The sequence below is a fragment of the Rhinatrema bivittatum genome, chromosome 8, assembly GCF_901001135.1.
Source record: "Rhinatrema bivittatum chromosome 8, aRhiBiv1.1, whole genome shotgun sequence".
NCBI classification, from domain to species: domain Eukaryota; kingdom Metazoa; phylum Chordata; class Amphibia; order Gymnophiona; family Rhinatrematidae; genus Rhinatrema; species Rhinatrema bivittatum.
In genome coordinates, this window is record NC_042622.1 from 31,220,927 (window position 1) to 31,234,337 (window position 13,411).

Below are 13,411 nucleotides of genomic sequence, written 5' to 3' on the forward strand. Positions count from 1 at the left end.
TCCTCTGGAGGAGACGGTTCTGAGGGGAGACGCTCCGAGTCCTCCTTGGAGGACACCGCAGATTCATCCTCCCAGGGGTCATACAGGGCTTCATCCTCACTGTAATCCACAGGGGATGGGGTCCTAGGTGTTCAGCCTTCATCTAGAGACATCGGCATTGGTAGCACTGGTGCCAGCCAAGCTGGATGGGGGGCTGCAGGCCTCTGTGCTCCTGCCAGCTTCGAGGAAGCTTCCTTGGAGGAGGAACTGGCAACGAGCACTGGATCAGTTGGGGGGAGAACCAGTGCCCTGCTGGACATTGATGGCCTCCTGGGAACCGGCACCAACTGGGTCGGTAACACTGATGAGCACATTGCGCTGTTCCAACAGGGAGAGCATGGGTTTTGGCACCATCTGTGCTACTGGCTCGATGCCCTGCAGGGCTTGCTCGACTGCCAGCTGGACTCCCTGCTCTAACTCCTCGACAGTTGCTGATGCCAAAACCGACTGAAAGGTAGGAGGAGTGGCCATTCCTCCTTGGATCCATAAGGAGGATCGGTGACTGATACCAGGACCGGTGGAGACAGTCGTGGACCCCCAGCATCAATGTATGATGGGCATTCCTCACTGTGGGGTCACTTCAGGGTCATCATAGCATGTGCCGGCACCATCCCAAGCCTGGCACCGGTGCCAATGCTTCCTCTGTTTCCCTCGGTGCTTGGCCAGGTCTTTCCCCAGTGCCAGGTCCATGACGATGAACCCAATGTCCTTGACGTGAAAAAGACCGACATGGGCCAGTCCCTGGCACCTCTATCCGCCAGTGGCATTGACGGGACCAACGGTTCCACTGATGGTGATGGCTTGGGGTAGCTCAAAAGTTCTTTGGTGCCGATGCCACAGACTTTCACGACCCCAAGAACTTCTCCATCTTGTTGAGTGCAACCCCCCTTCAGGATCAAATCCTGGACATCATGTAATGTCCTCAGGCAGAGGATACATACCTTGTGTGGGTCCATGGTGAACATTAGTCCTCGGGCACTGGGGGCATCGACGGAAACCGGACGAGCTCATGCAGTTACAAACATAGAGGGAAAAACAACAGGCGATGATGGCAGGAGACAGACACCAGTTGGCACAGAGGCACCGCCGCCACGAGGGGAACAGAAGCGAAAATAAACTTACTGAACCACTGAAAAACCTGACAGAGGCTAAAGGGAACTGAATAGGGACCCGCATCGAAGGATACGTTGAAAAAAAAAAAAGAAAATTATCGGTGGAAAAGTTTTCCAAGGCAATAAGAAAAGCCACGAGCTCACTTCACCGCAAGGCAACAGTTCCGCGGAAAAAAAAAGACTGAAGAGAGATCCCACGTGGACTCCATGCCGGGCTCCATCCATGATGTTACCCATGTGTGTGAGCACTACTATCCTGCTTGTCTTAGGAGAAAAGTAATGAACTGTAGTTGAATAGCAGCACAATCAGAAAATAAAGATGTTCTCTTCACTTTTTTTTTTTTTTTTTTTTTAGTAGCTGCCACCAAGGCTCCTGAAATAATGAGCACATGCCATTGGCTTTAACATACAGTCCACTGTAGCAGAAACAATATTTTTCCATAGAAAGTTGCTGTGTAAGCATACACTTCTTCACAGTAAAGCTCAGACAGGACAAAAAAAAAAGTTACTCCTTTATAACTACCTGTGTGGAGATCTTTTTTTTTTTTTGTCCCTCACTTGAATTCCATAGGCATACCGCTGGTAAACAGATGTCTATCTGGTCCCAAGTCCTGGTGAAGATGACCTGCTCCTTCTGCACAAGATGACTGACATCACTTGATCTAGTTTTCAAAAATCTAATCTTGGTTCCAATTAACTCCAATCCCAGTCACTGAAACCTCTGACCTGCAGGTCCCCAATCGCTTCCTGTACCTGCTGTACCAGAGTTAGTGCTATAGGGAATGCCAGAAGTATGACCTTAACCTGCAGAGACCAACAAAAATTGGGGAGAACAGAAAAGGTACTTGCAGTCACAGGATGCAGTCCTTGAAAATATTATGAGATTAGGCATGTGTGTGTAGTCTCAAGTCTGTGGCTGGAGGAATGTGCACCATGGACAAATCCTGTAGTTTCTTGTAGCAGCTCACGGGTACATTCAGCAGCAAGAGTTAGAAAATTCTGCAGCACATTTACATAAATGTGAATAATTTTAAATATGAAACAATTTACTTTGCATAAGTTGTTTTTAAAACTTTGTTTCTGTAAATTTTACATGGGTGGGGAATATCAAAAACCAATCAGGGAGAACAGAAAGAACAGATCTTAGGGACAAGGAAAGGGAAGAGGAGAGAGATTCTCAAATCTCTGGGGAAGGGATGATCCCCAGGCATAATCCCTGCTCCCACTTACATTCCCATCTCTAGTCTTCTTCCAACCCCAGATGCCAATGTACAGATATCCACCCTTCCCTGATCCCTCGTTCACACCAACCTCCTTTCGTTCTCCTAGTCCCCTTATACTGACAAATCCCACCTCTCCATCCTTTCCTACTCCCTGCATTGATGAAGTTAGCAAGAAGTGGCAGTTAGCAGCAGTGTCTTGTCTACCTCTTCTGCTGCTTAGGATCCAACTACTGCTTTGAACTATGTAGGGCCCTCATGCTACGCAGTTCAAAGCAATGATTGGTGCCCGTTCAGTAGCAGAAAGAGGACGATGTGACTCAAGATGCTTCTACTCACCTCCTCCTGCTAGTCTTATCAGTACAAAGAGAGAGGGAACCTAGCTGCTGGAGGGAAGGAATTGAAAATGTGCATGTTAGCCAGCTGACCCCTCTTCCTGACTCAGCTCCCAGTTTCCCACAGCAAATCCAGAGTCCCACCAAAAATGTGGTAAGGGCCAGGATTTTGCAGCCCATCCCACAGCATGGCAGGAGACTGTGGGTGGGGGTGGGGAATCCTGCCAATAGGCCAGACTGGTAGAAGATGGACATCCTATACAGTTTGTTTGTTTGTTTTTTAACATTCCATAGATACCAGTCGTTGGTGACAAATTAATCATTCAGCCAAAAACATAACTGCATGATTTTTCTCAGCTAAGCACTGAGATTGAGCCTTGCCTTTCTGATAAACATCAGCATATTCCAGAGGCTAATGCAGGAAAATAGATACTTTGTTCAAATTTGAATATGTTGTAAACAGCCCATTAAACAGAGGATTTGCTAAATTACTTGTGGGGAATGAGAGATCCCAAGACTCAAACTTAGAATAATTAAGAAAAAAAAGATCCTAGCCAGTGTTGTTCCTTCACAGATCGTGAACGCACTACAGATTTTCTTGCGTTTGTGGAGCACGAGTTGACACATGAGCAGCACTCACACAGACATTGGTCCATTTCCTGTTCTTGGCATATCTGTACTTTGTTGGTCCAGCTCAGACAGCAACTTTAATATATTCAATGCAGCCTAAAATGAACATAAAAAGGCAAACCAAAATTAATGGTTTTACTTGCAACTACAGAAATGTTAGTCAGGACGTTTCTTGCTCGTTACATCAAATATAGCACTTTTCACCAAGATCAGAGCAAAAATTGAGATCAAGAGCAATCTTCAATATGAAGACCAATGATAGGTTGCCAGTTCTGTCTGTACTCTGCTTTCCTCTTTGTTTCACCCATTTTTAAATGTTTCCTTTGTTTTACTCTCTCATGTCTTCCAGTACTAAATTAGCTAATTGGGATTATAGCATACACCAAAACAAAGAACAAGGAAAAAGGCACAGCCTACCCCCACTCCTCACTGAGTACAATATAAAAACATAGACAAACCCCCCCCCCCCCTTAGCTCTGCCATGATACGCTGGAATGACTAATCCAGAAATTTCAAAAGGCTTTAGTTTCCGCCAAATAATGTTTACCAAATGGATGTACCAACACAGTTTTCAATTTTCCTGAAGATCTCAAGGTATGTCTCACTAAATTTATGGGATGCCGTAAAGCTACGAGGTCAGTTGAGAATGTAGACTGCTGCTTAATAACCAGCATGGAAACATTGCCTGTGGATGGTGAAAAGTGCCGCAACCTGTACATGCTTTACTGGCTAAAAAGTATACAAACCAATTGACAAGCACGAGCTAAACAGAAGAAAACAAGGAAACTAGATCACGTGCCCTGAAGTGTGAAATATGTTGCATGCAAGTTAAAAGGCTTGTTTCTGAGGAAACACTCTGAACAATACCGAAACCATTTTTCCACCGCTAGAACTGGAATGCTTTTTAACAAATGCCATGGTTTGTCTCCATGACTGCCAGTAAAACCTCTACAACATGCTGACACTGCAGACTTTCTGGAGCAAGGGAATCAGGAAGGATTCTGTAGATGGATGAATAGGCTCACGTACCATATCGTGGCAGGATTCTACATCCTTCCCAATTCCATGACTGATGAGTGATGGCTGAGAGGAACAGTTTATAAGGGACACAAATTCATTTTTGTTGTTTTTTGGAAAGTCTTTATATTCGACCTAAGGAAAATAGAAACACTTGTTGAAAAGAAAGAGAAATCATGTGTGCCCTTCCTACTAAAAAGGTGCAGTATCAAATTATGATTTATACTATCAAAGTCTCCAAAAGCAGTCACCTGATGCGTTTTACTTACATTTCCAGTCTCTAACTAGCCAGTGAAACCCAGCTTTAATGCTTCCCACTGGCAAGCATTCATTTTTGCGTCTACCTATAAACACCAGTTTTAACAAAAAGCAGAATATAAATAAATGTTAGTTCTTCTAAAGCAACACATGCTGCACGGATTTTAAAAGGTGCCAGTGTACGCGCATATCTCCCACTATGCACATGAAAATTTGTTCCTCAAAAGGAGGTGGGGTATGGGTGTGACCTGGGTGGGGCTTGGATATTCCAGGAGGACCAGAAGGCTCATCTGCATACTGCTCCCAGCATCCCCCAGGAGAGGAGTCCAGAGGTCACCGCAAGCGATCCAGGGATTGACTTCCACAGCCCCAGCTTCCCTTTGTAGTAGAGGAGGACCAGAAGCGCACCATTAGGTGCGCAAATCTCAAACCCTTCAATTAACTGAATGAAGGTTAATTTAGCGATGGTTAAAGAGGATTGGTGAGTATAGCTTTCAGAAATTTTTGGACTTATAAAAGTTTGGTGAAAGGTGAAATTGAGGGATATATTCTTTACAGTTTGTGTGTGTCTGAGGTAATAAGCAAGCCAGAGATAGTTAATTCTAGTGTCTGTCTTTCCCACCCACTCAACCCTTGATTTTTAGGCACGAGACACTTTCTCATTAAAAATCAATCAGGGTCTTATCTAAATCATACTATTGTACCAGCCCTTATTGAAAGTTTAATCATCCCCTTGTAGGACACAGGCTAATTAATTAGTAAATTCACCTGTAAACTTAAAGTACTCTCATTCCAACTCCCTTAGTTTCCTAAACTTAACTAGGAACTCAATAAAACTAAGATGAAGGCAACAGTCCAGCAGCAAGAGGGGGGGCTTTCCAGTCTTTTGCATTGAGTGTCACATGTATGATTTTTTTACCCGCCGGTGAGAGATTGTATGTGTGCACTCGTGCAAAGAGCTCCTGGCTCTCAGGGAACGAGTCCAATCCCTGGAGGCTAGAGTAGCAGACTTGGAGGATCTGAAGCAGACAGAGAGGTACATTGATGAGACCTTCAGGGACATAGTAGCCAAGTCCCAAATCCAGTCTGGCAGCCCCAGTGCTGCCTTGGATCAGAAAGGTCTCCCAGTAGGAGAACATCACCCTGGTGTAGCAGGAAGTGGTCCTGAAGTAAGGACCTGCTCTCCAGGTGATGTACTTGTCCTCTCGCACTGAGGACAAGTCTCCCAGGGCTACTGTCCAGGAGGGAAGGATTAGACTTGCTATCATAGTTGGTGATTCCATTATTAGAAATGTAGATAGCAGGGTGGCTGGTGGACGTGAGGACCGCCTGGTAACTTGCCTGCCTGGTGCGAAGGTGGCAGACTTCACGCGTTACCTAGATAGGATTATAGGCAGTACTGGGGAGGAGCTGGCTGTCATGGTACATGTGGGCACCAACAACATAGGAAAATGTGGAGGAGAGGTTCTCGAAGCCAAATTTAGGATTTTAGGTAGGAAACTGAAATCCAGAACCTCCAGGGTGGCATTCTCTGAAATGCTTCCTGTTCCACGTGCAGGTCCCCAGAGGCAGACAGAACTCCAGAGTTTCAAAGTGTGGATGAGACGATGGTGCAAAGAGGGATTCAGTTTTGTAAGGAACTGGGGAAACTTTTGGGGAAGGGGGGAGACTTTTCTGAAAGGATGGGCTCCACCTTAACCAGAGTGGAACCAAGCTGCAGGCACTAAATTTCAAAAAGGAGATAGAGCAGCTTTTAAACTAGAACAAGGGGGAAAGCAGACAGTCACTCAGCAGTGCATGGTGCGGAGAAATGTATCCTTGAAGGATACTAATGAAACAGGAGAGTTAAGGCATCCCAACAGAGAGGTTCCAATAAAAGCAAACATAGTCCATGTGCCTATATGTAAAAACTAACCGAAGCTAATGATTTCCGAATTATCCCTAACAACTGAAAAGCAGGTTGTTAATACAAACTAAAAATACACTTTGAAATGTCTGTATGCCAATGCCAGAAGTCTAAGAAGAAAGATGGGAGAGTTAGAGTGTATAGCAGCAAATGATGAGATTGACATAATTGGCATCACAGAGACTTGGTGGAAGGAGGATAACCAATGGGAGAGTGCGATATCAGGGTACAAATTATATCGTAATGATAGGGAGGATCAACTTGGTAGGGGTGTGGCACTTTATGCCCGGGAGGATATAGAGACCAACAGGATAAAGATCATACAAGAGACTAAATGCTCAGTAGAATCTATATGGGTAGAAATCCCATGTGTGTTGAGTAAGAGTATAGTGATAGGAGTATACTACCGTCCACCTGGACAAAATGGTCAGACAGATGATGAAATGCTAAGAGAAATCAGGGAAGCAAACCAATTTGGCATTGCAATAATAATGGGAGATTTCAATTACTCCAATATTGACTGGGTAAATGTAACATCAGGACTTGCTAGAGACATAAAGTTCCTGGATGTAATCAATGACAGCTTCATGAAGCAATTGGCTCAGGAACCAACAAGAGAGGGAGCTATTTTAGATTTAATTCTTAGTGGAAAGAAGGATTTGGTGAGAGAGGTAATGGTGGTGGGGCCACTTAGCAACAGTGATCATAACATGATCAAATGTAAACTAATAACTGGAAGGGGGACAATAAGTAAATCTGCAGCTCTAACACTAAACTTTCAAAAGGGAAACTTTGATAAAATGAGGAAAATAGTTGAAAGGTGCAGCTGCAAAGGTTAAAAGTGTTCAACAGGCATGGACATTGTTTAAAAATAAATCCTAGAAGCGCAGTACATATGTGTTCCACACATTAAGAAAGGTGGAAGGAAGGCAAAACGATTACCGTCTTGGTTAAAAGGTGAGGTGAAAGAGGCTATTTTAGCCAAAAAAAAAAAAATCCTTCAAAAATTGGAAGAAGGATCCGTCTGAAGAAAATAGGATAAAACATAAGCATTGTCAAGTTAAGTGTAAAACATTGAAAAGTCAGGCGAAGAGAGAATATGAAATGAAGTTGGCCACAGAGGCAAAAACTCATAATAAAAACTTTTTAAAATATATCCGAAGCAAGAAACCTGTGAGGGAGTTGGTTGGACCATTAGATGACCGAGGGGTTAAAGGGGCTCTTAGGGAAGAAAAGGCCATTGCAGAAAGACTAAATGAATTCTTTGCTTCCGTGATTATTAATGAGGATGTTGAGGAGATACCAGTTCCAGAGATGGTTTTCAGGGGTGATGAGTCAGACGAACTGAACGAAATCACTGTGAACCTGAAAGATGTAGTAGGCCAGGACTGACAAACTAAAGAGTAGCAAATCACCTGGACCGGATGGTATGCATCCTAGGGTACTGAAGGAATTAAAAAATGAAATTTCTGATCTATTAGTTATAATTTGTAACCTATCATTAAAATCATCCATTGTACCTGAAGGCTGGCCAATGTAACCCCAATATTTAAAAAGGGCTCCAGGGGTGATTCAGGTAACTATAGACCAGTGAGCCTGACTTCAGTGCCAGGAAAAATAGTGGAAACTATTCTCAAGATCAAAATAGTAGAGCATATAGAAAGACATGGTTTAATGGAACACAGTCAACATGGATTTACCCAAGGGAAGTCTTGCCTAACAAATCTGCTACATTTTTTTGAAGGGGTTAATAAACATGTGAATAAAGGTGAACCAGTAGATGTAGCATATTTGGATTTTCAGAAGCTGTTTGACAAAGTCCCTCATGAGAGGCTTCTAAGAAAATTAAAAAGCCATGGGATAGGAGGTGATGTGCTTTCGTGGATTACAAACTGGTTAAAAGACAGGAAACAGAGTAGGATTAAATGGTCAATTTTCTCAGTGGAAAAGGGTAAACAGTGGAGTGCCTCGGGGATCTGTACTTGGACGGTGCTTTTCAATAAATATATAAATGATCTGGAAAGGAATAAGACGAGGAGGTTATCAAATTTGCGGATGATACATAATTATTCTGAGTAGTTAAATCACAAGCGGATTGTGATACATTATAGGAGGACCTTGCAAGACTGGAAGATTGGGCATTCAAATGGCAGATGAAATTTAATGTGGACAAATGCAAGGTATTGGTTATAGGGAAAAATAACTCTTGCTGTAGTTACACGAGGTTAGGTTCCATATTAGGAGCTACCACCCAGGAAAAAGATCTAGGCATCATAGTGGATAAATCTTTAAAATTGTCAGCTCAGTGTGCTGCAGCAGTCAAAAAATCAAACAGAATGTTAGGAATTATTAGGAAGGGAATGGTAAATAAAACAGAAAATGTCATAATGCTTCTATAATCGCTCCATGGTGAGACTGCACCTTGAATTCTGTGTACAATTCTGGTCGCCGCATCTCAAAAAAGATATAGTTGCGATGGAGATGGTACAGAGAAGGGCAACGAAAATGATAAAAGGGATGGAACAGCTCCCCTATGAGGAAAGGCTGAAGAGGTTAGGCCTGTTCAGCTTGGAGAAGAGACGGCTGAAGGGGGATATGATAGAGGTCTTTAAGATCATGAGAGGTCTTGAATGAGTAGATGTGAATCGGTTATTTACACTTTCGAATAATAGAAGGAGTAAGGGGCATTCCGTGAAGTTAGCAAGTAGCACATTTAAGACTTATCGGAGAAAATTCTTTTTCACTCAACGCACAATTAAGCTCTGGAATTTGTTGCCAGAGGATGTGGTTAGTGCAGTTAGTGTAGCTGGGTTCAAAAAAGGTTTGGATAAGTTCTTAGAGGAGAAATCCATTAACTGCTATTAATCAAGTTTACTTAGGGAATAGCCACTGCTATTAATTGCATCTTAGTGTTTGGGTAATTGCCAGGTTCGGCCTCTGTTGGAAACAGGATGCTGAGCTTGATGGACCCTTGGTCTGACCCAGCATGGTAATTTCTTATATTCTTAATCTATAAATTACGCTTCAGCCACATGGACACAGACCCACATCAATGCCAGCAATAAGAAAAATAGTCCGTCTGACAGGCACTTTAATTTAACGCCTGCCCTGACCCAGGCACTAAAAAACCCACTTAAAAAAACCCCACACTAACTGTTCTCACTGCTAGCATGGCTCCTTGTATAGCCCATGAATTATTAACTGCCTCTTTTAATGCTAATGGCATGCACTCGTGCAAAACCTGCTCCGGGTTATTGCACGTGTTTTTTCCACACTGAACATGTTACTACATATGGGGTGAATTTTAAAACTCGTCACGCACCAAAGCTGAGAGATACGCGCAGAAGTAGGGCCAACACATGCTGCGCGGATTTTAAAAGGTGCCGGTGTACGTGCATATGTCCCGGTATGCACACGAAAATTTGTTCCTGAAAAAGAGATTGGGTATGGGTGTGATCTAGGCTGGGCTTGGGCATTCCAGGATTAATAAAAGCAGCATAAAAATACTTATGTGCATAAGCACGAGCCAGGGTCCTCTACCACACAATGGAGAAATTACTTACCTGATAATTTTGTTTTCCTTAGTGTAGACAGATGGACTCAGGACCAGTGGGTTATGTTCCCCTGCCAGCAAATTGAGACGGAGCAAGCTGACATCACAGTATCTATACTCCTCCAGTGATCCTAGCCTGTCAGTATTTTCTTCAAAAGCAACTGTGGACAGACTATCACAAAACTTGATTAAAAACAGGCAACCATAACTGTACTCTGTTACTTCCTTGAACCCCATTCCCTGCAACTATACTTACTACAATATCTACTCAACCAAAAAGAACACTGAACTCACGTAAGAACTAGGCCCCCCCCCCCCAATCTAGGGACTGGATGAACACTTACAGTAATCCCTAGGGATCCGGACCCCACAGGAGGATTACTGACACACTCATCCGGCAGCTAAGGGTGGGAAGCTGAGTCCATCTGTCTACAGTAAGGAAAACTAAATTATCAGGTAAGTAATTTCTCCATTTCCTAGCGTGTAGACAGATGGACTCAGGACCAGTGGGATGCACCAAAGCTTCTCCCGAACAGGTTGGAAGGCTGCCCACGGTCCAGTCAATACCGCACATGCAAAGGCTGCGTCCTCCTGGGCCTGCACATCCAGACAATAAAACCTAGAAAAAGTATGTAAGGAGGACCACGTTGCAGCACAGCAGAGATCGACGGGAGATATCAATCTAACTTCCACCCATGACACTGCCCGAGTCCTAGTGGAATGAGCCCAAACCTGAATAGGCAATGGCTCTTCAGCATCTACATAAGTGGCTGTGACCACCTCCTTAATCCATAAGAAATTGCCATGTTGGGTCAGACCAAGGGTCCACCAAGCCCAGCATCCTGTTTCCAACAGAGGCCAAACCAGGCCACAAGAACCTGGCAATTACCCAAACACTAAGAAGATCCCATGCTACTGATGCAATTAATAGCAGTGGCTATTCCCTAAGTAAACTTGATTAATAGCCATTAATGGACTTCTCCTCCAAGAACTTATCCAAACCTTTTTTGAACCCAGCTACACTAACTGTATTAACCAGATCCTCTGGCAACAAATTCTAGAGCTTTATTGTGCATTGAGTGAAATAGAATTTTCTCCGATTAGTCTTAAATGTGCTACTTGCTAACTTCATGGAATGCCCCCTAGTCCTTCTATTATTTGAAAGTGTAAACGATTTACATCTACTCGATCAAGACTTCTCATGATCTTAAAGACCTCTATCATATCCCCCCTCAGCCGTCTCTTCTCCAAGCTGAACAGGCCTAACCTCTTCAGCCTTTCCTCATAGGGGAGCTGTTCTATCCCCTTTATCATTTTGGTTGCCCTTCTCTATACCTTCTCTGAGATGCGGCGACCAGAATTGTACACAGTATTCAAGGAGAGGTCTCACCATGGAACGATACAGAGGCATTATGACATTTTCGGTTTTATTAACCATTCCCTTCCTAATAATTCCTAACATTGTTTGCTTTTTTGACTGCTGCAGCACACTGAGCCGATGATTTTAAAGAATTTTCTCCAGTGAGCTATCATAGCCCGTAAAGCTGGAGCGCCCTGCTTACTGCCGCCAAGGAGGACAAACAGGCAATCCGTCTTCCGGAAAGGTTCAGAAACCACCAGATACCGCACGACAAGTCTCTTGACATTTAAGGGGTGCAGAAGGCGATACTCTTCCGCATCCCTGACCTTATTCAGAGACGGCAAAGAAATGGACTGATTCAAATGAAATTCTGAGACCACTTTGGGCAAGAAGGATGGAACAGTATGCAGCTTTAACGAGGTCTGCAGCTCAGAAATTCTACGCGCAGAACACATAGCCACCGGGAACACTGTCTTCAAGGTCAATAATGCAAGGAAAGGCTACGCAGTGGTAGGAATGTAGAGCCTGCCAAAAATTCCAGCACAAGTTACGACTCCACAAGGGAACCAGTAACCTCAAGGAAGGCCTAAGATGCTTCGCTCCCTTCAAAAAACAGACCAAATCAGAATGAGACGACAAGGAGCCACCATTCACCAGACCTGCACCTTCAAGGAATTAAGGGCCGATCCTTTATTCAGCCCATCCTGCAAAAAGTCCAGAATAAGCAGGATCTTAACTGAACACGGCAGAACACCACTCTCCTCACACCAAGTCTCAAACACTCTCCAAACCCACACATAGGCTAAGGAAGTGGAGAACTTTCAAGTGCAGAGTAAGGTGGCAATCACCGCAGAAGAATATCCACGCTTCAACAGGCGATCCCTCTCAAGGGTCAAAGTGTAAGTCAGATCCTCATGAAGAACCAGTCCCTGCTGCAACAAATCCATATGTGGAGGAAGACAAAAGGGAGGTCTTCACCTGGAGTCTTCAGAAATCTGCATAATACGAGTACTAGCCCCTTGTGGGCTTCAATTTTGTGAATTATCCTGCAAGGGCCAAGGAGGCAAAGCATAAAGCAACCTGTCTTAAGGCCAGAACTGTATGACAGCATCTATGCCCAGGGACCGCAGATTTCTCCCGCGACTGAAGAATCGAGAAACTTTTGCATTGCGAGAAGTTGCCAGCAGGTTTAGGAACGGAAGGCTCCAGCGATCCATAATCAGCTGAAAAGCCTCGGCTGACAAAACCCACTCTCCTGGGGCCAGACCCTCCCTGCTAAGAAAGTCCGCTCTTATATTGTCTTTTCCTGCAATGTGAGAGGCCGAGATCATCTGTGGAAGTCCTTCCACTCATTCCATAAGTTGGTCTATTTCCTGCGACACTTGCTGGCTCTTGGTTCCTCCCTGTCAATTGATGTAAGCCACCTTCGTCACGTTGTCTGACATCACAAAGACCACTCGACCCTGCAGCCTGTGGCTAAACTGCAAGCACGCCAACCGGACCGCTTGGGCTTCCAGGGAATTAATGTTCCAGAAGGCCTCTTTGGCATTCCAATGCCCTTTGGCCGTCACCTCCTGACAGTGAGCCCCCAACCCTAGAGACTTGCATCTGTCGTATCAACCAGGTTGGGGAGGACAAGGAAACTCCCTTTCTCAGATGAGCCTCCTGCAATCACCACTGGAGGTGAGAGCAGACTTCCATCAGCAAGTGGAGCCGAACTGAGTAGTCCTGAGTCTGCGGGTTCCAACGAGACAGTAGGGAGTGCTGAAGACGCATATGTGCCCTCACCCACAGCACCACTTCCAGGGTTACCGCCATCAAGTCGAGCACCTGTAGATATGACCATACCGTCGGGCGGATAGAGTTCACCAACTGATGCACCTGAGACATCAATTTCTGAATCCAAACTTCCGGTAGGAAAACTTTGTCCTGTCCCATGTTGAACCGAACCCCCAGATACTCCAACAACTGAGAGGGCTAA

At 44.4% G+C, this 13,411-nt stretch overlaps 1 protein-coding gene across 3 annotated transcripts in view; it reads right to left on the bottom strand.

The window, feature by feature from the left end:
- STAU1 (staufen double-stranded RNA binding protein 1) overlaps window positions 1–13,411 on the bottom strand; it is a 191,496-nt gene that overhangs the window by 9,859 nt on the left and 168,226 nt on the right. For all 3 annotated transcript variants that reach the window (XM_029611241.1, XM_029611239.1, XM_029611238.1), the window contains 2 exons: window positions 4,366–4,488; window positions 3,347–3,432 (listed from right to left, as the gene is read on the bottom strand). In XM_029611241.1, the coding sequence (XP_029467101.1) occupies window positions 3,347–3,432; window positions 4,366–4,488 (209 nt within the window). The remainder of the gene's footprint in view (window positions 1–3,346; window positions 3,433–4,365; window positions 4,489–13,411) is intronic.